General features: G+C 39.7%; 1 protein-coding gene across 1 annotated transcript in view; it reads right to left on the minus strand.

Annotated features, from left to right (window-relative positions):
• The window catches only part of GABRG3 (gamma-aminobutyric acid type A receptor subunit gamma3), a 597918-nt gene that overhangs the window by 268457 nt on the left and 302092 nt on the right, over positions 1–27369 (minus strand). The window contains exons 4-5 of the mRNA XM_057494689.1: positions 13638–13858; positions 11352–11434 (exon numbers count right to left, since the gene is read on the minus strand). Of these exons, the coding sequence (XP_057350672.1) occupies positions 11352–11434; positions 13638–13858 (304 nt within the window). The remainder of the gene's footprint in view (positions 1–11351; positions 11435–13637; positions 13859–27369) is intronic.

Consider the following 27369-nt stretch of genomic DNA (forward strand, 5'->3'; position numbering starts at 1 on the left):
ATTATTTTCATGTTTCCTTTAACTTTTTAAAATGTTACTCCTAGAATATTTGAAATATTTAAAATTTTATCTGCATTATATTTCTATTGCAAAGCACTGATCTAAGAGAAACATATGTAGTAAAAGAAGAGCAAAAAGTGTTAATCTGAAAATGAAGACTTTTAAAAATGAAAAGACCATTATGCTACTCAGAGGAAACACTTGTACAATTTAGAAGAAAAGTAAAACAAAAGACTAATAGAGAGACTGAATCCAGCTTATGGATATATGTTATTCCACCAGTACAGTCTTAACCTTCAAAATGTTTTAATTAGATATTTGATTGTATGTGAGTTTGCCATCAACTTTAAAAACACTGGAAGCTTTTATATAAAATTCAGGTATCCTGACAGAAAAGTAACAATATCTGGCAAAACCTTTCCTGGGTTCCACCAATGTAAGATTCAGCCGGGAGTGGGAAGCAGTTACCTCACAGATACTACACCGTTTGCTGCAGTCTCCACTGTGCCCTGTTATACCCTGGAACTTGAAAGTGAATGTGGCTTCTGCTAACTACCAGCCAGCATGTGGTCATGCTTCTGGCTGTACACTTATGAGGAAAACAATACTGATGGCTGCCAGAGTCATTCACTGAAATGTTCTATGTGGCTCTTTTGGTCATTTGTATTTGCAGCCCCATTCCATGGCATGGGAGATTGTGGTGCAGTACTGAGAAGGGCCAAGAGTAAATATTAGCATTTGTAGAGAATAAAGTTTCTGGGAGTTAGTGTAAGCTCTAGATAAGGAAAAATAGAAACAGAAAACTTTCTCTCATATCTGAACTTTTTGTCATATTAAATCAGAATGGGGACAATAATACTGAAGGATGTTTAAAAATGACTATTTCTGTGGGTCTTAAAAAAGCTTTTCAGTTTATCTTCATAAGAGCAATTTACAAATAATCCATAAAGCGGAGTAGAAAGCAATATCCCTCATGATAAGATGTTTCCACATATTAAAAGAGATATGGGAAGAGGTTTCAGATCTCAACTTCAGAAGGAAGCAGAGCATATCAGCAGTCAGGAGCTCATGGAAATTGGACTGGTGGACTCGAAGGCCGTTTGGTACATGTGCAGTAACTGTTATTGAGTAGGTAAACAAATTCCTAGCAAAACAACAGATAGTGTATCTCCATGAAATTGGATAAAGGTGCCCTCAACTGGCATTGTTCAGTTCCCCCCAGCCTTACAGCTGCTCTCCTGGGTGAGGGGCTCATGGTGTGCTGGAAGAGCTAGCAAACACTATTTCCCATCAAGTGTCCACAGAGGAACATGGCGGTGACAGTGTTATCATGATGATCATAACCCTCTTCAGAGTCCTGCATTCTATTCATTTTGAGTATATTTTACTCCTTTCTTATGTGCTGGTCTTCTGCCTCTGGAATATCATTATGTCATGTAACTAAAAATTGTTTTTAGTAGGGAACTAAACTGTTTTTAGTAGGGAACATGCAGTTAAAATTCCATGACTAAAACACATAATTAATAGATATTTGTGATTTAATTGATCTATACACAGACTATTGAGGCTATCTTTAGTTTATAGTTTGAGTGATAAAATGAAAATATGAAAGATATAGGCCAGTGTGGTGTAGAGCTACACTCTGAATGAAAAAGAGAAAAGCATCCACAAAATAAATAGTAAGGTATGAACTTTCAAGACACAGAGCAGAAAGAAATGAAGTAGGAAAAGTAGGAAGGAGTCTTAGGAACTATGGTAAAGCATTCAAGCTTGATGCTAATCACCAGGGGACAGAACTTCTGAATGACTATAAGCACACTTAGAAAGAATACATATTTTAGTAAGTCAATGCCAGGATATAAGCATATAATGGACTAGAAAAGATAATAGTAGGAGCAGAAAACCCAACAGGTGGAAACAGTAAGCAGTGAATAAATTCAGGGACATATTTTGGAGGCAGAATCAATAGTAGCTGGCTGGATCCAGTGGAAGACTTCTGGATTACAGAAGTCAGAGGATCGCATTTCTAATACTGTCTCCCCTTACCCTAGAGCACTGGCAGCATATGTTTCTGACCTCTCATCTACAACACAAATGTAATAGTCCAAAACTCTGGACTAGAGATTATGTAGCTGATAAATGCAAAATACAATGTGAAAGTGCCTGTGTGTGAACGAAGGACCACAGCTTTGTTCAGAGTCAAGGTGATATATGAGCCCAAAATGTACGAACCACTGCATAAGTTCATGATCACTGAGATCTCAAAGCTGGATCTACAGATATTCCCACATAGTAACACAGATGACTGTTTCCCTGAAGTGAACGGAGAGGTGTGGGGTTTTAATCTGGAGTTTTTCACCTGATTGTTTTACTTAGTCCATATATATATTTATTTATCAGCAACTTGAGCCAATCTTGGATGTGAATCAGGCTTAAGATGCTACTCAGTTCAATTATTCATACTTCTATATTTTTAAAAATAAAGTTTTAAATTTCAAATAGGCTTACATTTACAGAAAAATTACAAAGATACTACAATTAATATCTTCCATTAATATGGTACATTTGTCACAATTAATGAACAAATATTGATAATTATGATTAGCTAATGTCCATACTACTTTTTTCAGATTTCATATTTTTCTAATGCTATCTTTATCTTTCTACTCCAGGATGCCATCCAGCAATTTATGAATGTACCCATTTCTCCACATCCTTGCCAACATTTGTTATTGCCTCGTTTTAAAAAATTATAGGTACTCTAGTGGGTATGAAATGGTATCTGATTGTGATTTTTATTTGCATTCACCATTATTAATTATGTTGAAGATTTCTCATATGCCTCTTCACCATTTGTATATCTTCGTTGGAGAAATGTTCTTTGTCTATTTTTTAAATTAGGTTGTTTGTCTTCTTCTTGTTGGTTGTAAGATTCTTTGAATATCCTGGAAACTAAACTCAGCATAAATATGAATTGCAAATATTTTCTCCCATTCAGTGGTCTGCAATTTTTTCTTTTGATGGCATTCTTTGAAGCATAAAAGCTTTTCATATTGATGATACCCAGTTTATTTATTTTTTAAATTGCTTGTGTTGTTCTGGTGTCATATATAAGAAACTAGGCTAATTCAAAGTTTCCAAGATGTACACATATTACCAACAAAAATTTTTATACTATAGCCTTTACATATATGTCTTTCATCCACTTTGAGTTGACTTTTGTACATAGTATAAAATAGAAGTCTAACTTCATTCTTTTGAGTATGACTACTCAATATAGTTGTCACAGCACCATTTGCTGGTAAAAACAATTCTTTTCCATTGAGTTACTTTGACACTTTTGTCAAAAATAAGTTGACCATAGATGTATGGTTTGTTTCTAGACTTTTTTTCTATTACATTGATCTATATGTCTGTCTATCTTCACAGCTGCACCACAACACACTGTCTTGATTTTTATAGCTTAGTGGAAAGTTTTGAAGTCAGAAGAGTTTATCTCTTTTTGAAATTTATTCTTCTTTCAAGATTGCTTTTGCTCTTCTGAATTTCTTGAATTCCCACATACATTTTAGGATCAACAGCCAATTTCTGGGGAAAAAGTGAGCTAAGGTTTTGGTAGGTATTGCACTGAGTCTGTAGTTAACTTTGGAGAGTACTATCTTCTTAACAACATTAAGTCTCAGTCAATGAACACAGGATGCCTTTCCATTCATTTAGGTCCTTCATCTTTCATCACTGTATTTGTAATTTAAAGTGCACATATCTCACACTTATTCTTGTTAAATTCACTCTTAAATATTGTATTCTTTTTGATATTATTGTAAATGTAATTGTTTCCTTAATTTCATTTTCAGGTTTTTCATTTCTAGTTTATAGAAATACAAATGAGTTTTGTATATTGATCTTGTACACTGTAATCTTATTTCAATCTTTTTAAATATTGACTTGTTTGATGGCCTAACGTTTGGCTTATCCTGCAAAATGTCTCATGTGTACTTGAGAAAAATGGGTATTTTGATGTTTGGTGGAGTGCTCTACAGACGTTGGCAAGATCTAGTTGTTCTGAAGTATTGTTCAAGTCTTCTGTTTCCTAGTAGACTTTCTGTTTATATATTTTCTACCAAATTTGAAAGTAGGATATGGAAGAAACTAGCTGTTATTGCTGAATTGTCTATTTTTCCCTTCAAGTCTGTCAGTTTTTGCTTTATATTTTTGCTACTATATTATTAGGTGCATATATGTTTATTATTGTTTTGATTTCTCAATGTGCTGACATATTTTATGATTATAAAATGTCTTTCTCTAATAATTTTTAAAAGCATATTTTGTATGATCTTAATATAACAACTCCAACTCTCTTTTGGTTTACTTATATATGTACATATATTTGTATGTAAATAAATATGTGTGTGTATATGTAAATGTATAAGTGTGTGTGTGTGTGTGTGTGTGTGTGTGTGTGTGTGTGTGTGTGTGTGTGTGTGTACTTTTATCCTTTAACTTTCCATCATTTGTTTTTGAATAGAAATTTTGTCTATTATGGACAGCATAAAGTAGAATCATGGTCTCTTACCAATTCTCCCAGTCACTGAATTAAAAAAAATTTTTTAATTGAAATATAGTTGATGTACAATATGGGTTTCAGGTGCACAACACAGTGATTAGCAATTACATACATTACTAGATACCATGATAAAGTATAGTTGCCATATGTCAACATAAAAAGATATAATATTGTTGACCATATTCCCTATGCTGTATTTTACCCCTGGGACTAATTTATTTTATGATTGGAAGTTTGTACCTCTTTATTCCCTTCACCTATTTCACCCATCTCCCTCCCAATCTCCCCTTTGACAGCCAACAATTCTCTGTGTCTGCGAGTCTATTTCTATTTCGTTTGGTTTTTTGTTCATTTGTTTTGCTTTTTAGATTGCAAATATAAATGACATCATATGGTATTTGTCTTTCTAACTTATTTGACTCATCATAATATCCTCTAGGTTAATCCATGTCACAAACACCAAGATTTCATTCTTTCTTTGGCTGAGTAATATTCCATTATATATATCCATCACCTCTTCTTTATCTACTTATCCATTGATAGTTAGGTTACTTCCATATCTTGACTTTTGTAAATAATTCTGTGTTAAACATAGGAGTGCATATATCTTTTTTAATTAGTGGTTTTATTTTCTTCAGGGAAATTTCCACAAAGGGAATTTTGGGGCCATATGGCATTTCTATTGTCAGTTTTGCTTTTTTTTTTTACTAACATACCATTGATACACAATCACATGAGTAACATTGTGGTTACTACATTCCATCCATTATCAAGTCCCTACCACATATCCCATTACAATCACTGTCCATCAGCATAGTAAGATACTATAGAGTCACAACTTGTCTTCTCTGTGCTATACTTCCTTCCACGTGCTCCCCTACATTATGTGTGCTAATCATAATGACCCTTAAGTCCCTTATCCTTCCCTTCACACTCACCCTCCCCAGTCCCTTTCCCTTTGGTAACTGTTAGTCCATTCTTGGGTTCTGTGAGTCTGTGGCTGTTTTTTTCCTTCAGTTTTTGCTTGGTTCTTACACTCCACAGATGCATGATATCGTATGGTACTTGTCTTTCTCCACCTGGCTTATTTCACTGAGCATGATATGCGCTAGCTCCATCCATGTTTGCAAATGGTAGGATTTGTTTTCTTCTTATTGCAGAATAATATTCCACTGTGTATATGTACCACCTCTTCTTTATCCATTCATCTACTGATGGACACTTAGGTTGCTTCCATTTCTTGGCTATTGTAAATAGTGCTGCGATAAACATAGGGGTGCATATGTCTTTTTCAAACTGAGCTGCTGCATTCTTAGGGTAAATTCCTAGGAGTGGAATTCCTGGGTCAAATGGTATTTCTATTTTTAGTTTTTGGAGGAAACTTTATACTGCTTTCCACAGTGGTTGAACTAATTTACATTCCACCAAGAGTGTAGGAGGGTTCCCCTTTCTCTGCATCCTCACCAGCATTTGTTGTTGTTTGTCTTTTGGGTGTTGGCCATCCTAACTGGTGTGAGGCAATATCTCACTGTGGTTTTAATTTGCATTTCTCTGATGATTAGCTATATGAAGCATCTTTTCATGTGCCTGCTGGCCATCTGAATTTCTTCTTTGGAGAAGTGTCTGTTCAGTTCCTCTGCCCGTTTTTTAATCAGATTATTTGCTATTTGGTTGTTGAGGCATCTAAGCTCTTTATATATTTTGGATGTCAGCCCCTTATCGGATATGTCATTTATAAATATATTTTCCCATACAGTAAGGATGCCTTTTTTGTTCTACTGATGGTGTCCTTTGCTGTACAGAAGCTTTTTAGTTTGACATAGTCCCACTTGTTCATTTGCTTTTGTTTCCCTTACCCAGGGAGATATGTTCATGAAAAAGTTGCTCATATTTATATTCAAGAGAGTTTTGCCTATGTTTCTTCCAAGAATTTTATGGTTTCATGACTTACATTAATGTCTTTGATCCATTTTGAGTTTCTTTAGTGTATGGAGTTAGACTAATCCAGTTTCATTCTCTTACATGTTGTCCAGTTTTGCCAACACCAGTTGTTGAAGAGACTGTGATTTTCCCATTGTATATCCATGGCTCCTTTATCATATATTAACTAACCACATATGCTTGGATTAATACCTGGACTCTAGTCTGTTCCACTGGTCTATGGGTCTGTTCTTGTGCCAGTACCAAATTGTCTTGATTACTGTGGCTTGGTAATACAGCTTGAAGCCAGGGACCATAATCCCCCTTGCTTTATTCTTCCTTCTCAAGATTGCTTTGGCTATACGGGGTCTTTTCTGGTTCCATATGAATTTTAGAACTGTTTGTTCCAGTTCATTGAAGAATGCTGTTGGTATTTTGATAGGGACTGCATTGAATCTGTATATTGGTTTAGTCAGTATGGCCATTTTGACAATATTAATTCTATCTACCCAAGAGCATGGGATGAATTTGCATTTATTAGTGTCCTCTTTAATTTCTCCTAAGAGTGTCTTGTAATTTTCAGGGTATAGGTCTTTCACTTCCTTGGTTAGGTTTAATCCTAGGTATTTTATTCCTTGTGATGCAGTTGTCTATTTCTTCTAGGTTATCCAATTAGTTACTATATAATTTTTCACAGTATTCTCTAATAATTCTTTGTATTTCTGTGGTGTCCATAGTGATTTTTCCTTCCTCATTTCTGATTCTATTTATGTGTGTAGATTCTTTTTTTCTTTATAAGTCTGGCTAGGGAGTTATCTATTTTATTTTCTCAAAGAATGAGCTTTACATTTCATTAATTATTTCTATTGTTTTATTCTTCTCTGTTCTTTATTATTTCCTTTCTTCTACTAACTTTGGGTCACATTTGTTCTCTTTTTTCCAGTTTCAATAATTGTGAATTTAGACTGTTCATTTGGGATTGTTCTTCCTTCTTTAAATAGGCCTGGATTGCTATATATATTCCTCTTAGAACTGCCTTCACTGTGTCCCACAAAAGTTGGGGCATTGTGCTATTGTTTTCATTTGTCTCCATATATTGCTTGATCTCTGTTTTAATTTGGTCATTGATCCATTGATTATTTAGGAGCATGTTGTTAAGCCTTCATGTGTTTGTGTGCCTTTTTATTTTCTCTGTACAATTTATTTCTAATTTCATACCTTTGTGATCTGAGAAGTTGGTTGGTAAAATTTCAATCTTTTTTAATTTGTTGAGGGTCTTTTTGTGGCCTAGTATGTGGTCTATTCTGGAAAATGTTCCATGTCACTTGTGAAGAATGTGTATCCTGCTGCTTCTGGGTGGAGTGTTCTGTAGATGTCTGTTAGGTCCATCTGTTCTAATTTGTTGTTCAGTGCCTCTGTCTCCTTACTTACTTTCTGTCTGGTTGATGTGTCCTTTGGAGTGAATGGAGTGCTAAAGTCTCCTGAAATGAATGCATTGCATTCTATTTTCCCCTATAATTCTGTTAGTATTTGTTTCACATATGTAGGTGCTCCTGTGTTGGGTGCATAGATATTTATACTGGTTATATCCCCTTGTTGGATTGACCCCTTGGTCATTATGTAATGTCCTTCTTTGTCTCTTGTGACTTTCTTTGTTTTGAAGTCTATTTTGTCTGATTCAAGTACTGCAACTCCTGATTTTTTCTCCCTATTGTTTGCATGAAATATCTTTTCAATCCTTTCACCTTTAGTCTGTGTATGTCTTTGGGTTTGACATGAGTCTCTTGTAGGCAGCATATAGATGTGTCTTGCTTTTTTGTCTATTCTGTAACTCTATGTCTTTTAATTGGTGCATTCAGTCCATTTACATTTAGGACATTATATTGATAGATATGTACTTATTGCCATTGCAGGCTTTGGATTCATGGTTACTGAAGGTTGAAGGGCAACTTCTTTACTATCTAGCAGTCTACCTATATTTTTAGTTTTTTAAGAAACGTCCATTCTCCTTTCCATAGTGACCATACCAATTTACATTCCCACCAATGGTGTATGAAAATTTGTTTTCACCACATCTTCACCAGCACTTGGTATTTGATACTAAACCATTCTGATACTCACAATTCTTAGTGTTGTGAGGTGATATCTCCCTGTGGTTTTGATTTGCATTTCCCTGATGATTAGTGGTGCTGAGCATATTTTCATGTATCTGTTGGCCATCTATGTGTCTTATTTGGGACAATGTCTACTCAGGTCCTCTGCTCATTTTTGATTGGATTAAAATTTGTTTTTTTTTTTTTCAATGTGTGCTGATTTTTATGTTTTTTAAATACGTTTTGGATACTAGCCTCTTATTAGATACAGTATTTGCAAATATATTCTCCCATTTAGTAGGTAGCCTTTTCATTTTGTTATTTCCTTTACTGTGCAAAAGACTTTAAGTTTGATAGAATCCCACTTATTTATTTTTGCTTTACTGTCCCTTGCCTGAGGAGACACATCCAGAAAAAATTACCCTTATGGACATGTCAGTAACTTTAGTGATATCCTACAAGTCTCTGTTCATTTCTCTTCATTCATTTATCTTTTTGCTCTGTGGATTGTATAATAACAGCTGGTCTATATTTAAGTGTGCTGATTCTTTCTTTTTAATGCCCAAATATGTTACAGAGCCCTTCTAATTAATGTTTTATTTCAATCACTGTACTTTTTTTTATTATTGTAAGATATACATAACATGAAATATACCTTCATAATGATCTTTAAGTATACAATTCAGTGTTATTAAGTATATTAATGTTGTTGTGCAATCATCACCGTTGCCCATCTCCAGAATGCCTTTTATCTTGCAAAAGTCAAACTCCATATCCATCATAAAATAAGTCCCCATTCCCTCCACCCCAGGCCCTAGCAAATATATTCCTATATATTGTCTGACTGCTCTAAGCACCTCATAAGAGGAATCATATAGCATTCACCTTTTTGTGACTGGCTTATTACATTTAGCAAATGTTTCATTCATTGTTTTAGCATATGAAAGAATTTCTTTCCTTTTTAAAATGTTTGAATAATATCCAATTGCATATATATATATTACACTTTGCTTATCCATTCATCTGTTGATGGACAATTGAGTTGCTTCCACAGGAAAGGGAGAAAACCTCAGCTTGTGGACTCAGGAAAAATTCTTTCTATAAAGAGATTCCCTGTCCATCTTTGGCTGGGGTTAAGAAAAATAGAGCATAAAATGTTCCTCCTAAGAATTTGAAACCACACAACCTAAAATCACAAAGACATGCAGCTAGAATTCACCAGGAACCCAGGTTTTAACTTTAATGTAAAATGATAGAGGCACCCTCTCTAGAAGAAACTGCCTTAAGTATAAGCCTCGAGGAAACCCCATATAAAAGTCTCCAGGAAACTTAAGCTCAAGTTAACTAATTATTGAATAGAAAAGTAAGTGAATTACCTTGAGATGTAGTAAAATGAAAAAACAATTTATACAAATCACTCCTACAAAGATACTAGAATGCTTGGGAATAAATAAAATAAATAGGAGACATTGAAAATTTGATGAAGAAATAAGAAGCTGTTAAAATTGGGTAAGAATCTAGAAAAAACAACAAAATAGAGTATCTAATATTGAGAAATAACCATTGAAATTATAAACTTAATAAATGAATTAATAGTATATCAGACCATGTATATACATACATGCAAAACAAAGTGACTCACAAATGACTAGACAATTCAAATGGTTCCACAAATATTAAAGTTTTAAAAATAGTTAAATAGAAGAGCAGGTCCAAATTTATTCATAGGCAGACTTACCAGTTATTCATAGACATTAGCCATTCACTTGCTGGGCACACTGAAAATTTGTTTTATCAACAAATATAATGGTTTGGGGGATATATTATTTTAAGTTGGTATTGAGCTAATTAAACTAATTTCTACAAAATAATATTTTTACTTCATCTAGGTGATCAGTGAAATTTTACTTTCTACTTTTTCTTTTAACTGGACATGAACTCATTAAAGTGTGTTCATTCCTTATATCATTTTTCTTTCACTATGATGTCCATTGAAGAAAGCCACAGAACCTTCTGCATGAGTTTTCATCATATTTGTTTGTGATGCTTCATTTGCAATTTTATAGAAAGCCAATAAAGTTAATTAAGTTCTTATGAGTCATACTTAAGTATTTATGTTCAACACACTTAAAATGAACTTCATAAATTATACAGATATATCTCCATACTGATGCTTATTTAAAATTTTATTTTATAAATAAGAAAATAAATTCGATATTTCCTTCTGTATGTATCCTTGCATGCATTATATATTGTTTTTAAGAATTTATAAATGATTACTTGTTAGCTATAATATCAATTATGAGTAAAACATTAGAAGACAATATACTGTGGAAACTTACATGCTACAGAGTGCAGTGATAACAGGTACAAACATATTTAAATAAACATTTGTATCTTTCTACTTAGAAGACAAAACAACTTGCCTGAAGATGGTACTAAGCCCCAAAATATCATCAATTCATTTTGTATATTTCCAAGTAATATGCACAGTTCATTAGCATAAGGATCTTTGCTAAGTCAACTCCTCATCAATTTCTGAATCTCTCAATACTGTTAAATTGCTCACATCTTTACCAGAACCACCTCTCTTGTGACACAGGTCCTATGTAATTAAGTATAGAGGGAAAACATCCAGGTGCCCAATACCAAAACCACTGTCCATTTTTTCCAGTTGTACAGTGATGCCGCAATCAATCACATGACCATTTGCCAGAAACCAGCATGGCTAGACATTCCTTTACACAGTGTTCACACCCAGATTTGGTACTCACAGCTAGAAAAAATCAGCGGGCAGGAGTGCTCATCCATCGGGAAGTTGTGCAGCTGCAGCTGGCACTCTGCATTTATGGTGAGCCTGTGAGAGAGCCAAGGGTTACTCCTGAGGTCGGCCAGCCACCACCCAGAGAAGTCCAAGGGCAAGGCCAGGGGACAGCCGTATTACCACAGTACAGGGCACCGTGGCGGAAGCACATGTAACCCACCCTTGGCAGTGGCACCAAGCATTCAGGGATACCATTTGGTTGTTTCGTTGTTGTGTTGTTTTGTTCTTTTTTAACTATTGGTAGCACAGAGGATTTGAGTTAGTAAAGTTCCAAACTGTGTCAAGACACTCAAGCTGAATTAGAGAGGAGATAAACAAAGACTGTTGTTTTAATCATCTTTGTTTTCAATCTGTTTGACTGAGTTAAATCCTTCATCCACTTTGAAAGTGGTGTATTTGTCTGAAAAAATGCGTTCTCAAGAGGACTTCTTACTTAGACAACTACCCCATTTGTTAGGCAGGAGGCAGCTGCACTAAATGTGTGCACTGTGTCCTTGCAGAGCGGACAGCCCTGGGGTCAGAGTGTTTGTAAAGGATCTCAGGATGGGCCACGTCTCTGTTCAGGTTTGCTGAGGCTCATTTCATTTCACAGTCTCATTCATAGTCCTGTAAGACTGATGAGAAAACTGTTAAAACTCCAGGCCTCTAAATGTAATTTATCAGTAGAGATAGTCCCCTGTTGTGTTTTTTTTTTTTGTGTGTGTGTGTGTGTGTGTGTGTGGTGTTCCCAGCCTGACAAAGTTATTATGTCTTTATGTCTCTGAAACTTTAAAATTTCTCTTCTATTTATTTCAATTTTAATCTGTACCTTTATTTATGCTATGAATACATGATGAGTTACAGATTTCTCTTCAGATCAAAACTCATCTGCAATGAGGAGCTCATGATGCTGGACACGGGGTGAGGGAGGAGGAGCACAGGGCTGGTGGCGGGGTTCAGCGGGCCAAGAGGACGCAGGGACGTGGATGAGGGGGCCTGGGGAGCTTGCCTTCCCCCAAGGCATGTTGAATTTTAAATGTCTTTAAGATCTGCAGAAGGAGATAGCACGCAGACAGGTGACCAAGAATCTAGAGTCTAAGTTTAAGTCTAGACGTCAGTGTTTGAAGTAGGTATGTGGGAATCCTCAGCATGGATGTGGCTTTCAGAGTTGTAGGAATGGATGAGCTAAGCCAGCAGGAAAGCGGAGAGCAAGTGACGACGCAGTCCTAAGGCAGAGGGAGCAGAGGCAAGAGAGGCGGCATCAAGAACAGGGCGGCCTGGTCAGGGATACTGTGATCTCTCTCTGACAGATGGTGACCACACTTATCATGCTGAGCATTTCATAATGTATATAATTGTTGGACACTACGTCGTACACATGAATTGCATGGATCTGAATAGGATATATACACATAGACATATACAATACTAACTGTAGTTCAATTAAAAAATTCAAATACAAGTACAAAAACAAGAGCAGGGCAGGAAGCTTAGGAAGGAGTCCATGGTGCCGTGAAAGTGGTGAGCACCTGCTAATGGGGCGGGCGCGCCCAGCGCTCCTGAGAGGCCGTGCACAGTGAGTGGGGAAGGCAGCGCCCACAGGGCACTGTCACGGTCCTGATGCTGGACGAGCAGGAGAGCTGGCCCGGGTACAGGGCATCACTGTGGTGTGCTGAAACCCTGTGTTCGGTCGGACTCAGACCACCCAGCAGACAGATGCTTGGGGTCAGGATGCAGGTTCAGACTCTCATAACCCAAGCTCCCAATGGGGACTTTGGGCAGGAAACTCAATTCACTTCTTTCAAGCATGTTTCTTTCACCTTGCTGTGTTTCTATGAGGACTGCCCCGCCCCCGGGAGGACTCATTAATGTTAGCTGCCACTTTCATTAGGGATGCACTGGGGAATATCTTCTGTGACCTCAAATCTGGCTATAGTTACACTTGTTAATTAGTACACCAAGATATCTTTATTTTCCTAGCTGAGTGAACTCATAGGTTAAATATATTAAAGATACTTTCCACAGTGCACTTGCAGCAGAAACAGTCTGATGAAGGAATGAGTATTCATTGCAGATTATTTGTATACCTTTGTTTATACACACATGACATTAGAACACACTTTTTGGGGGATGCTGAAGCATATTGAACATGAGAAATAATAAAACTTAGACATGAAAATAGAGCCCATCCCTGTGATGATCTAAATTATGGCCCTGACATCAAACATCAATGATTAAAGATCCCTCAGCATCGTACCTTAAAGTATACAGGATTTTCCCATCATTCCAAATTCGGAGGAGCTGATTGGGGGTGGTGATCCAGTGAGCCTCTGCAGTTTTGGAGTTGCGGAAGATTGTATCTGGAATCCATATTAACCCCACCATGTTGCTGTTCAGAGTGAGTATTTTCATTGTGCTGTTGAACCGAAGGCGGCTGTCTGTCCATGTCTGAGCAAAGAATATGTCAATTTGGTATTCCTGCAACAAAGCAGAAGGAGAGGTTGAGGGGTTCCTATTAGTGAATTTTCTTTATAAAAGTTTGGTTTTCCTCTGTGTTTACATTCTTACTTCCCAGGTCCCTTTCTGTTAGTGCTTAATATGGTGACTGGATCAACACAATGAACTTTCAACAAATGATAACCAATATTATTGTTTAATAGTGTGAAGTATGTGAAAATGCTTTTTAAATCTTAAAGTGTAATAAACATATGAAGTGTATAAAGGGACAAGAGATAGTAGAATGTAATTCAGATCCTCCTGCATTCACAAATCCAAGCTTTGACATTTTATATGATCTATTGAAGCCTTCATTCTCTAATCTGTAAAATGGGTAAAATAGTAGTGCCCACCTCGTAGAGGGATTATAAAGGAGAAAGGAAATGACTAAATGAAAAATCCTTAGTGTCTGGCATAGCAAAAGTGATCCATAAAGTATTAGCTTATATAATACTAATTATCTTTTTCACTTAAGTGCCTTTCCAACAATACAACCTCAGTCAAAAAGAAAATAAAGAAACAAGCAGTAACAAAGAACTATAGAGCTGATAGCCATCAAGCCAAATGCTTATCCCCACTCGAGGTGGACAGGGCTCAGATTACATAATCAGAAGCCATTCGAGTGCTCACAGCACAGATGAGACTTTACCGTGAGGCCCAGAGAAATGTCGGGAGGTCGGGCCACCTTGGAGGCCCTTCCCCGAATCGCAGCCCAGAGGAGTATCATCAGGTCCAAGGGGCAAGGAGGGTCTGCAGGCAGAGTGTTAGAGGTTTCCATATATTGCATAGTTCCCTTTACATGTTAGATATTATAAATGAATTTCTTTTAAAGAGTATAAGCTCAGTAATTCTCAACAAATCCCAAGTTCATCCTTTCCATTGAGTTTATAATTAAAGAAGCTTTCTGAGGACTTAGTTCAACAGACCAGGTTCTCCCTTTTATTAACTGATCCACTTATTCACTCACTCTTTGCTACACTGAGTATGCCAGGTCCTACAAAGCCTGAAAGACCCAGCACTGCGCGGACAAGAAAACTCCGTCCTCATGGAGCTTAGAATCTAGTCAAAGGATTAAACAATTAAGGTGAAAAGACATAGCTTGCTTGTTGGTCACTTAATGCCAAGCAGGAAAATAGGGTCGATGTATCAATTAGGAGTCTAGCTAGAAAAATCAAAAGATATCCAAGTATTCAATGTGAGAAGAATGATGTACAGTGAATCTGAGTTTTGCACAAACATTTGAGCAGCTGGGAGGGGAAGCAAATGCCAAGGACACAGTCGCTGGGGGCACATTATCGTGGGAGCTTCCAGAGATGGATGAAATCTCAGCATCCAGAAGGTCCTGCTCCATCTTCCCCTCTGACCCTGTGTCTGCAGAAACTTGCCTCTGGGGAATAGCCTCTGCCTCCTTATCACATTATAGAACTTGTGCACATTTCTCACTGCCAGACTGTAACCCCAGAACCCAAGTGAGAGCGAGAGAGAGACAGAGAGAGACTTAGAGAAAGCGTGTGTGTGTGTGTACATTACTCTCTGCGACATAACCTAGCATATACTGACTGACTTCCAACCAAAGGGAAGGGGTTGGAGAGGGTGGGTGGGGAGGGAGGGAGAAGGAAATTAAGGGACATTTTGAATAGCACATATAATACAGGTGGCTCGCAGGGAAGGCAGTACAGCATGGAGGAGACAAGTAATGAGTCTATAGCTTCTTACTATGCTGATGGACAGTGACTGCAATGGGGTGGGGGGGGACTTGATAATGTGGATGAATGTTATGATCACAAGGTTGCTCATGTGAAACCTTCATAAGATTGTATATCAATGATACCTTAATAAAAAAATTAATTTGTCAATGGTCCTATATTCTAAAAAAATGGGTTTCATAGAATGCTGAAACAAGTGAAATAAGTCAGAGAAAGACAAATACCATATAACCTCACTTATGTATGGAATCTAAAAAGCAAAGCAAATTAAACTCATAGATACAGAGAACAGATTGGTAGATTCCAGGGGCAGGGGTTTGGGGTGGGTGAAATAGGTGACAGTGGTCAAAATGTATTAATTTCCAGTTATAAGATGAGTTAAGTCCTGGGGATATAAAACACAGTATAGAGACCATAGTTAATAATATTTTATTGTATAACTGAAAGTTGCGAAGAGAGTAAATCTTAAAAGTTTTCATTACAAGAAAAAATATTTGTAACTATGTGGGGTGATGGATGATAACTAGACTTATTGTGGTGATTGTTTCACAATATAAACATAAATCAATTTATCATGTAGTACACCTGAAAATACGAATGCTGTATGTCAATTACATCTCAATAAAAAGAAAATCAGTGCAGTAAAAACAAAAACAGCAAAGTGAAAAAATGACTGCTGAAACAAAACTGAACTGGGCAGTGTTGGCTCAGGAGTGAAGAGGGGTCGTAGGTGTTGGACAGAAGCCAGGAGCTATGTGGCTCACGTCACACATGGGGGACCGTCCGTTTGCAAGGTTGGCATCTGCAACAAGGCAAATGTCTAATGAGAACACAGCTCTGTGGGCAGAATTGGGATAAAGAACATTAATTAGAAAGTGTTGGCTGCTATTGACTGTGCTTGGTAAGTGAACACAAGGAAGAAATCATCTCAGAAGATAATCGACCAGTTTGAAAGCAGTTATGGAAGAGGAAAGGGAAGATCGAGCAAACACAGTTCTTGCAGGGCTGGAGGGGGCAAATGCTTCTCACCCCAGCAATAAATAACAAAACCCAAAAATGCTTTAGGTGCCAAGAGCCATGTGAAACTCAGCTTTGCAGAAAGAATCAGACCTATCGCTAAAAATCTCTAAATGTGTGAGGTTGTCGCTCTGTAATATCCTTAATTGTGCAAATGTGGAGCCAGGATAAGAGAGTAGCGTGTGATTCTTCCCCTGTAGGCTGATAGGACCAAGGTACCTGACCTTGATTTAAGAGTAAGGGCGAGAGTGTGACAGCTGAGGAGTGGGGGACAACAGCGCATGCAGAAAGGCATAGGCACACAGGGGACCTCAGAACTGCACAACAAAAGCATGCATGTGGCTGTGTACACGTGAAATTGGCCCCACAGGTAAGAACCTGTCTAGGTTTTAAGAGCGTTCTATAGCCAAAGGAACCCCAAGTCAGGAAGAAAAATCTGACTGTCTGAGACTTAGATGTACTTTTGCATTCTTATCTATAATGGACAGAACAAGGTCTGGAAAGCTGATTGGACCCCAAAGGAGGTTTATTCTACATTGCCCACTCTCCCATGGCCAGAAAAGTCAATGGGAAAGGGATAAATTCTGAAACAATGCAGTCAAGAGCCCGAGGAGGAGTCCTTGGGATCCCTACCCTGCAAGCAGAATCAGAGCTTAACCACAGAAGGTATCTCCTCCCAGGAAACAGAGCCCACTCAGGATCTGCCCAGTGGGGTCTCAGACCTGCTGCAGACCAGTGGGTTGGGTGGGACTATCCTGGCCCCTCGTCATCCTTGTAGATATACCACATATGTGGTGGTGCTTTAGTTAGCTTTTTTTTTTTTTTTAGTTTGAAGTTCATTGGAACAAGGAAACCATGTGCAGACTTGATGTGGAGGCCAGCGCCCGTATATAAACTTGACCTTGGGGCTGGTACTAGGTGGACCTTTTGGGTCACTTTAATTGTAGAAAGGAGTGGCATATCTTCCCTGATAAAGGAGAAACTGACAAAATATTTGGCAACTAAGATCATGATTGTTATTGGCACTCTTTGCCAAATATTGCAGCATTCCTCCCTGTGGGCACATGGAAGAATTGTACCGGCAGCCCCACTGAGGGGTTGTGCATGGCCACCCCATTTGTGACAAAGTGAAATGTGAACAGAGTTGGGTATGAAATTTCTCAGAGGGTGGCTCTAAGAGCCTGGGGGAATTCAAGCGCCCCCTTCCCAGGCCCTGAGAGCCCATGTGGAGCAGAGCCCCTGCTGATTCACGCTGGACATGTACTGTGTGTGCAAAACTCCCAGAGCAGTTCGTCAGATGGTTAAGCCCAGCCTGCCGCAACTGGTAGTGTTGGGGAAGTGGAGAGGGGCGTGGGCACAGGGCTGAGGGCTGTGCTCCTCACTGAGCAGGAGACTTAGAACCAAGGCGAGGGTTAGGAGCAGGGGAGCCACACAGACAGAGGAGCAAGAGAGCTCCAGGCGAGAGGGGCAGCAAGGCCAAAAGCATCCCTGATGAGGCAGGGACAGCTCTGTCCCCTTACCTCCTGGATGACATGACTGAGGCTTAGCAATGATGACGCCGCCTGACTGTGCAACAGACTATTTTCAGAAAACACACTCTCTAAACATAGCGGTACCCGTGCATATGACATCCTTCTCTCCCTTAGCACTGGTGTATCGTGTAAAGGACTGAGGAGAGAAGGATGACAACGTTCTCCTAAGCAAGGCCAAGGCCCATCAATGTGATGGATAAAGGAAATTCTCTGTCAAGGCCCCAGGTATATTTTGGAAAAGCCCTAAAATCATCTAGTTTAGTTTTAAATCCCAAAATTCCTCATGGATACTGAAGCTGAGAAAACTTGAAAAATTTTACCAAAGTTACTCGTGTCAAAATTAATTGAATTCTAGAAGTCCGAACAAAAATTTCCAAGTGGTGTTGTGCAAAAATAGCAAAATAAAAAGTCTCCTGCAGATACGACCATCCTCTTTGCCCTTTGTCTCTGTATCTCTGTGCTTTCCATACCCATTAATGCACAGATTATGTTCCTTCAGAGTATATTGTTTTAAAATGCAGATCTGAAATTGGTGAGTTAACTAAGGTCATGCCTATAAGGCTCAGATGCTTCTGCACCTACCAGGCACTGATCACTGAGACAGCGACAACAATGACCTTTTCTTCCTGAGGGTAAACTGACACCTCAGAGATTGAGTAACTTTCAAGTCACCCTGCTGCTAAGTAACACTTGTTCTAAATTATTCAGACAAAATCTGCTTCCCTGAATGTGACTGAGAGTGGCTGCAGCAGCTAAAATCTAGTTGTCAGATGTAGATCCACTGTGACATGTGAAAGAAAGCCCAGTGCACAAGACCCCTCCACATTCCCCCTGTTCACAAACTGCATGAAGTGGTTTCATCTTCCCTGGCCTCAGTTTTCCCATCCATAAAAGGGTAGAGATGGGCTAGATTAAATGTAAGGACCTTCCAACTCTAACATATTCTATATCTGTATCCCGGTTTAGAGTTAGCCTTCACCGTTGAAAGTAATTTCCACATCATTCATTTCTGTATCTTACTTTTTCAATAAAGACATGATGAACGACTTCTTCATGTTTGCTCTCCTGTCACTGGAACGAACTCTTATATGGTCAGATTCTCCATAACATGTTCAGATACCAACCGTGAGGCTGCCGTTTGCAGGGTGAAGCATGACCTCCTGTCCCCACTCCAAGCTGTTTCCCTGGAAGGAAGGGGAGCAGAGCAGGATGTCGTGGGATGGGGTGGCTGGGTCTGGGATATGCTTGCTTTATTCTGAAGCCCTGCCATCAGCTCTAACTCAGGAGAGTGCAGTGTAGCTGTGTATAGTGTGTTTGCTTTATTGTGTCTACATTTGACTAAATGTTGGAGAAACACTTCCCACCCACAGAGAAATATTTTTATGTCTCTCATAAACTTTCTTTGTAACAGCATTAATCATCTTCCCTTTCTGCAGAGGAAAAAAATTCATTCTTATAATGTCTATCTAAAAATTAACATTTTATACAATTCATAAATAGTTGTAAAATTGTGTCAGAAATACTAATAAATGTAACAGGTGAAAAATGCAGAGAACCCCCCTCCCCAATTTAAACCATTGTGCTTGTGGAGAGCCTATGTTCATAATTTGTTTTAATAATAGAGAGTTTAATGATTCCTAAATAGGCCATGAATTACTGCAGAATGTGGAGCATTTTGGCAAAACAGAAGAAAAATTATCCTTCTTAATGATATATGTAACTTCTAAGAAATTAGAAGAGTACTTCCTAACAGTTTTCTCCTTTCCTTTACCAAAGAAAAGGACCAAGTGCAAGAATAATCGATTAATAAAGGTCAGGCACTTGGAGATTGGGGGCTGCAGGACACACATACTCCCGGGGGTCAAAGGCGCTCTTCGCTGTCAGAGCATGTTGGCGCGACACCTGGTACACGATGCACAAATACATTAGTAGAGGAAGTCACTGGAAGTTTTCTTTGTAAAATGGTAATCACAGATCCATGCCAATTAAAGTTTGCTCAAACATCTTATCTAAAAATGTATACTATGGAGTGATGATTAGAATAAAACCATTTTTTTTTCCTTATCAGGAATGGGTGAATAACAGAAATTATATATATATATACACATACACACACATTTATATATATGCATGTTTTATATATATATGTATGTTTTATATAATATACATATATAAACACACACACACATATATATATATATATATGTCATTTCCTCAATTCTGGGAAATGAGGCTTTACAGTGGCCTCCACTATTTTCTCCTGGAGACCACGCTAGCCTCTGAAGCTTAATTCTGCAAGCTGCAAGGAAAACTGAGAGGACCCAGCAACCATGTGGTACCCATGGACCTGAGCCGGGAGTCACTGGTGGACTCCCGGTGGGCCCAGTCCAGGATGAGCAAGGGTCAGGAAGAAGCCCGGCTGCTGCTGGACACGGCGCTAGAAGCTGAGAGAACTGGAGGGGAATGGCCGGCCTGGGCTCACCCTCCTCCTGTCCCTCTCTCCGAGTGCCTCAACTCGGTGTACCCAGCAGAAGTCCACCTACCAGGGACATGGGAAGGCGGCCTGTGGGGTGCAGAGTGCCAGGGGAGGGTGGGGCGCGGACGGAGGGCCAGCAGAGGCATGAGAGTGGTGGGAAGCGCGCTCTGCGGGCAGCAGGCTCCCCTGGTCGGCCACTTGTCCTCATCCCCCTCCAGCAGCTGTTCTTCCGTGTTATGCAGCTACATGACTACTCTTTTCAGATTAAACATTTTAGAACATTCCATTGCATGTTATATTCTCCAATAACCACTGCTGATCAAAAATCTGTCGGCTACTTGAAGTCTACAGAATTAGGTTTAAACTCCTTTGCATGCTACTCGAGGCTCCTTGCTTTATAACCACATTTACCCTCTGTTTGCTTGTAAACAAGCCCCAAATCATAGCCGTCTTATTCCACACTGTGCACACCAGCCTTGCACACGCCTCCCTTCCTCCAACCAGCCTGTGCTGTCCCCAAGCTTCGAAGCCCCCTTATCACCTTCCCTCTTCTCATCATATCAGCTCCCTGTCTCCCATTTTCCTGAGGCCTGAATCCTTAGCTCACACATGTGGCTATCACCTGCTCCTCCTTGGAATGCCGCTCATCACTTTTGTCTCCTTAAGTCAATGCCTTACTACTTTAATCGGAATATCTCCAATTATGTGCATCTTCAGCATGGAGAACTGCCACATGGTCCCATGATGCCTGTCTGTGGCACAACACTCCCACCCCCCACTGAGAAAGCAGCTTTGTTGAAAGGCTATCTCTTGGCCACCGGAGTGCCCCACCAACTAATGAAGATCCTGAGCCTTAATTATAAAGTTGCTTGTTAAACATGACTATAATTCTGCAGTCTGAGCTGGTTGCTAATGCCACTCACATAGTGGAAGAGAGTGATTTCCTGTCTGCATGTGCTTGTAGGTGAGAGGTGCTGACTTGTGTCTGGGAATGTAGCCCCTGAATGTCCGAGCCCTCTCTGTGTTCATCCCAGAGGTACCAACTCTGTCCCCCCAACTAGAGAAAGCACCCTGCCTCCCCTCCTATCCCTAAGGTGGCTCGGAACAGCAGGGCAGTGCCTGGCCAGCACCCCTGAGCACCCACTGAGTGTCTCCTCCCGGAGCCCCAGGGTACAGCAGGCTCACAGGACTCCACTCTTCTCTGTGCCCAGCCAACAGGCCCACTTTGGCCGGCAGACCTTCCTGTGTCTGTGCTCCCACCTCTGGATGGCTGAAGACCACAGCGGCCCTTGTTTCTGCTTCGGCCACGCTGTTGAAGTCTGTGTCTTTGATGTGACTGCTCACTCATTAAGAGGGAAAAATCCATGTCAGAGGTGTGTGCAAAGGTGTCTGTGGAAAACTCAAGGAGACTCTTACGGGCTGAACTGTGTCCCTCCTAAATTTGTATGCTGAAGTTGTAACTCCCAGAACCTCAGAATGTGACTGTATTTGGAGAAAGGGCCTTTCAAGAGATGATTTAGTTAAAAGGAGGTCATCTGGGTGGGCCCTTATCTAATATGCCTGATGTCATTTTAAGAAGCAGAGGTTAGGACTCACACAGACGGAGGACTGAAGGAGAAGCAGAGAGGCCTCAGGAGAAAACAACCCAGCTGACACCCCTGGGCTTTGACTTCCAGCCTGCGGAGTACGAGAAAACACATTCCTGCTGTTCAAGCCACTTAGCCTGTTATACTTCGTTATGGCAATCCTAGCAAACTAATGCAGAGACCAAATGAAGACAAGAGAACATTACACCACATTGAGGCAAAATGCCTTAAGAAAAGGAGTTGAAAGTGTCGAAGGTAATACACAAAGTTGTCCAAAGGCATTCATAGTGTTCGTTTTTAAACACAGTTTCTGCCACTTCTGGGTTTTCCTTTTAGAAAGGCACCTATCCTTACTTCCAAACTCTCACTGTCTGAATATCCACTATAACAGTTCACAGTCTTACCCAAATTTACTACCAAGTGGAAAACCTGCTATATTGAATGTCTATGTGCACATCAGCCAAACTTTAAAATGGCAGGTGGTTCTGGGTGAAAGGATGTAGCCTACTGTGGTAAGTTATTTTCAAAAACAGCCTTAAGAATTCCCCCTACTTTGTCCAAGGGCTTGGCTAGCCCTTCCCACAGTAGTGCTGGACTTGGCCACGTGACTTGACAGTAAATGGGACAGCAGCAGAGACACAGCAAGAGCTTGAGTGTGGGGACCAGCCCGTCTTGCTGCTCTTGGGGACCCTGCGACCAGCACCGCATGAACAGGACTAGGCCAGCATGCTGAAAACAAGACGAATGGCCAGACATGCTCACAGCCCCAGCTCACGCCACGCCAACACCTGGACAGGTGGGTGATACCATCCTTGACTAGGAAACCCTGTCCTGGCCAGCTTAGATCAGACAACTTGCCCAGCCAATCCAAGAATCATAAGGAGTAATAAAAACCTACTAGACTTGGGATGGTTTGTCGCAAAGCAAGCTGACTGATAGGCTCACACGTCAGACGTTACAAGAGTTTATCATTCTCCCTCTCTTTCTCAGAGAGTTTAGCCCCTCATGGTTTCTGATTTTCACTTCTTCAAACCCATTGCAAAATGGGGTCCAATTTTAAATAGTATCTTTATTACCTTTTAATATTATTTCTCTATTTAAATTATAACATGTTTTCTGCAGTGTAGAAGAAAATTACAATGAACTCCAGTACAGTACCCAGACACCTTTGTTGGCTTGTCATATAGGTGTGTAAGAGTGCTCTGTTGGTATTTGGGAAAACTGTTTGGAATTTCTGCATGGACTAGAAATGTATCATTATTATTCCCATTTGAAAATGGAATACAGACTTCCATTATCCAAAAATTGCTATTTAGTTTTCAGAAGGAGATCAGATTCAAATGATGAAAATGTCATTGTAGTGGAATCCATTGTTGAGGTAGTTGGCATTATGGTAGAAATAGGGCTGAAAGAACTACAGCCACGAGGGAAAATCATAAACATATCCTCACTGGAAGAAAACACAGGCATCCCAATAAAGAGACTGTATTTGGCATTTTGTACACCTAAATTAAGAGGGAATGATATAGAAATAGTTTCCATTTATCATCCCCCGATGACTAGATACCTATCAGGAACTCTTATCTCTGAAATTTCAAAAATATCTTACAAGTTTTATTTCGCTCCATTATCAATAATACAAGAAATAAGCATTAATAATTATCAGTTTTGTGACTCTAGTCCTCAAAAGAAGTACTGAATGTCTTCTGGATTCCGTAAGTGGGAGTTTCCCCGGGATCCCACTGACCCTGGAAACACAGTGAAATTTGAAAGTGCAGGAGGTACTTCTCAAAGCCGCTTCCCTATACCCAGGTTTCTAAAAGTTTGGCATCATCCCAAGCCATTTCATGATCATGAACACAAAAAACCAGCAGAGCATCATGGCTGGGGTCTGGCCATGCACGTAACTTATTAGCCGCATCTTCTCATGTTGTTCCTGAACACGAGCAAAGCAACTGCCCCCAGCTCTCCTTCGGCTTCCTCTCCTGGTGTGTCCTGATGGAAGCACAGCCTATGGCCAGGCAGACTAGATTCAAATCTTTCCCACAACTTATGGGTGGTGAAAAGTGGGTGTGTTTTAAAACTTCTTCATGCCAAAGGTTCTCCATGCAAATTGGGAAAATAATTATTTATGTCATTTTGAATTGAACCCTGAGATACAAAGTTTGCACTCAAGGCATTAGACCATTTATCATCTTCATGTACTCCAAATTCAAAGAACTACTTTAAAGCTTATTACATGTATGCACACACATACATATACGGATATATATATTACAATGCCCATGAGTCGATCTCTAATTCATTAGTGCTTTGCAATTTAGCATGCAAGTTTTCCATCCATTTTTAAAAGTAATGCAAACTTTGTGCTTTCCCACTGATATGGACACCTTTGTGGAGATACATAAACAACACCAGGATGGATGTTGATCGTCTGGATGCTTGGCCCAGGTTCTAAGGCAGCCCACTAAGCCCCTAAATTTGCTGCTTGCAAGCACCTAAATTGTAGTGTTCACCCTTCACTATTAATGCCTGCGGGACTCGAGGCAGGACATTTCAGAGACAACTGCAGAGCCCCTTGGACTTGCCTCAACCTTCAGGAGAGTGAGAGAGGGCCTAGGAAGGCTTTATTTTTTATCTATTAAAGTTCTGACAGATTCACACTTTGAGTTTCTGGGTTTTGTATGTTGTATAAGAAGCCTTCTTTTCTTAACACAAGATGACTTGGTTAAAAGAGCACATGAATTTCTTCTAGAAAAATTGTCCACCATTTTCCTAGCATATCTTCTTTTTTCATAAAACCCTTTATTGTATTATTATTTGTAAGGAAATATGACTTTTAGGAAGTTAAATATCAATGGCAACTGTTAGTCACATTTTCTTCTTTCTAGGCAGAGCACTGGACACCATTCCCTAAACACCCATGAACATCCCTGCAAGTGTTCTCATCCAGACAGGGAAAACTCCCAGATGCAGAAAGTGACGTTACTATCCACTGACATCAGGAGAGTTCCGACACGTGCAGGGGACTTGGAGGTGGGTGCCCTACGTGCCAAGGATCACAAAGACTACAACCTTCCAGAACTAATTAGGTCCCTGAACTAAACTTTAAAATATATAGCCCCATTAGGAGGCTCTGTGTAGTATAAAGTTATGAACAGGAGATACGGAGAGAGGCCTGAGTTCTTGGTGGGGCTGTGAGCACATCCCAGCACATATGTGCCTGGTGTTCCTGCTGGCAAGTAAGGCCACCTCCAGGGTCACTGCAGTGGCCATGGCACACATCAGCACCAAGCTACCTGCAGCGGAAGAATGCCTGCTCCATCCTATTAATAAAGTGACTGACACTCATTACCAGTTGGTAGGACACAGTCCATGTTCTAAATAATTAACATGTCCTCACTTAGCTGAATGTTTACGAGCATTAACATCTGTGTTTCAGAGGGACCTGGGAGTCATCCACCCAATCGGTGACTGAGCTTTGCTGAGCCCAGGTTGGTTTCAGATGCTTTCCTCAGGACTGTAACAGTGAGAAGCTCGCCTTTGGACGTCCAGGCTCGGGGAGAGTGGGCAGGAGGCAGGAGGTGTGAGTTCTGACGCCTGCTCCCACTCCAGCAAGCTGCCTTCATACACTCAAATTTAAACACATTATGAAGAGGATGAATTATGGAGATTTGAAATCCCTCCAGGTATAGTATATGAAATAAATTGAGTCACGATCTGACTTGACAATCTGCAGCATTCCCAGGGCATCAACACCCTGAAGGATGAGCAGGAACTTCTGGCCCACATGAGAGGAAGTCTTTTTAGCTCCTGAGACCTCATCATTGATTTAAAGAATCCACATAGTATTTCCAAGGTAGCTGCTCAGGAAGGAAGTAGGACTCAACGTTTTTCTCCTCCTTACCAGCAAAGTGCATGTGTCAACCTAGGGGACCTTAAGTACAAAGCTAAGCTTAAAGAAATAAATCTCCCCTTTGGGACATTGCTTTACACAAAGCCCTATAAAGGTAACAGTGAAAGGTGAAAAAAAAATAATTTGGCTTTCTTGTGCATGGAGAAGCACAATTATAATTCTGTTCTGGGTCACATTTTAATATTTACAAAGACAGGTCTCCAGACATACCTGCTGTGAGTTTCCTTCCAGAATGATGAGATACTTTCCCGTTAGGCATTGCTTAGAAGTGCTCGCCACCACCCACAAGAGAATCATGAGAATTTTAGAATGTTAAGTGGTTTAGTAATGCTTTGAAAAGGAAGCTGTCCCAGTGCTTACATAGGCACCATTTTTATTTTGTGTTATTTGGTTTTTACCCTTAAAGAACTATCTTGGGCTCTTTCTGTTGCCAGCAACCATAAAAGTCAGGATTCCAGTTCTCATAATTTTTTTTTAACACAGTTGGTGTTAGATGTATGGCAAGATATATTAACAGGGCTGTATTCAAATTGCCTGAGCAAAAGGTGTGGGAAGCCTTTTCCCCTAGCTTTACTGTGAGATGATTAACATATTCATTGTACAGGTTTAAGGGGCACAGCGTGTTAATTCGGTACACTTATATACTGCAAATGATCGCCACCCCAGCTTTAGCTAACATCTCCATCCTGTCACATAATTACCGTTTATTTTTTTGTGGTGAGAACATTTGATTCCTTTCTTGCTTATAGCTGCTAAATCAGGAAAAATGCCTTATCTGTAATTTAATGAGAAGACTTCTCGATCATTCTTTTTTTTAGCTGACAAATGTTTGACCTTTCCATGAGAAAATGATTTAAGTTCATACAAAATGCTTTGCTGTATGGCTGATCCCAGTGGGAAGTTGGTCAGTCTGTAACCATTCCTGGCTGAAGTTCATTGCCAAATCACATTTTATCTTCAGACTGAAGTGTTCCTTTTAAATATTTAGACAGAACATAGCAGGTGCTTAGCCTTGCCAGGTCTCTAAATAGCTTTGTGCTCATGGGGCCTCTCAATGAGCACAATGCATCTCTGAAGGAAGTCTGGCTGAGTCTGGGCTAATGAAGAATCTCAGATAAATGGCAGCCGACACAGAAAATGACAACAGCGGACTCCCAGGCTTAAGTCCTATGAGACTACCACTCAAACCGGCAAACGCAATGTGTTACCCTGAGCTACTCATCCAGGGGAGAAACTGTTTACATCACTTGCAAATTAGAC

Source organism: Manis pentadactyla, chromosome 18 (assembly GCF_030020395.1).
Source record: "Manis pentadactyla isolate mManPen7 chromosome 18, mManPen7.hap1, whole genome shotgun sequence".
Taxonomy (NCBI): domain Eukaryota; kingdom Metazoa; phylum Chordata; class Mammalia; order Pholidota; family Manidae; genus Manis; species Manis pentadactyla.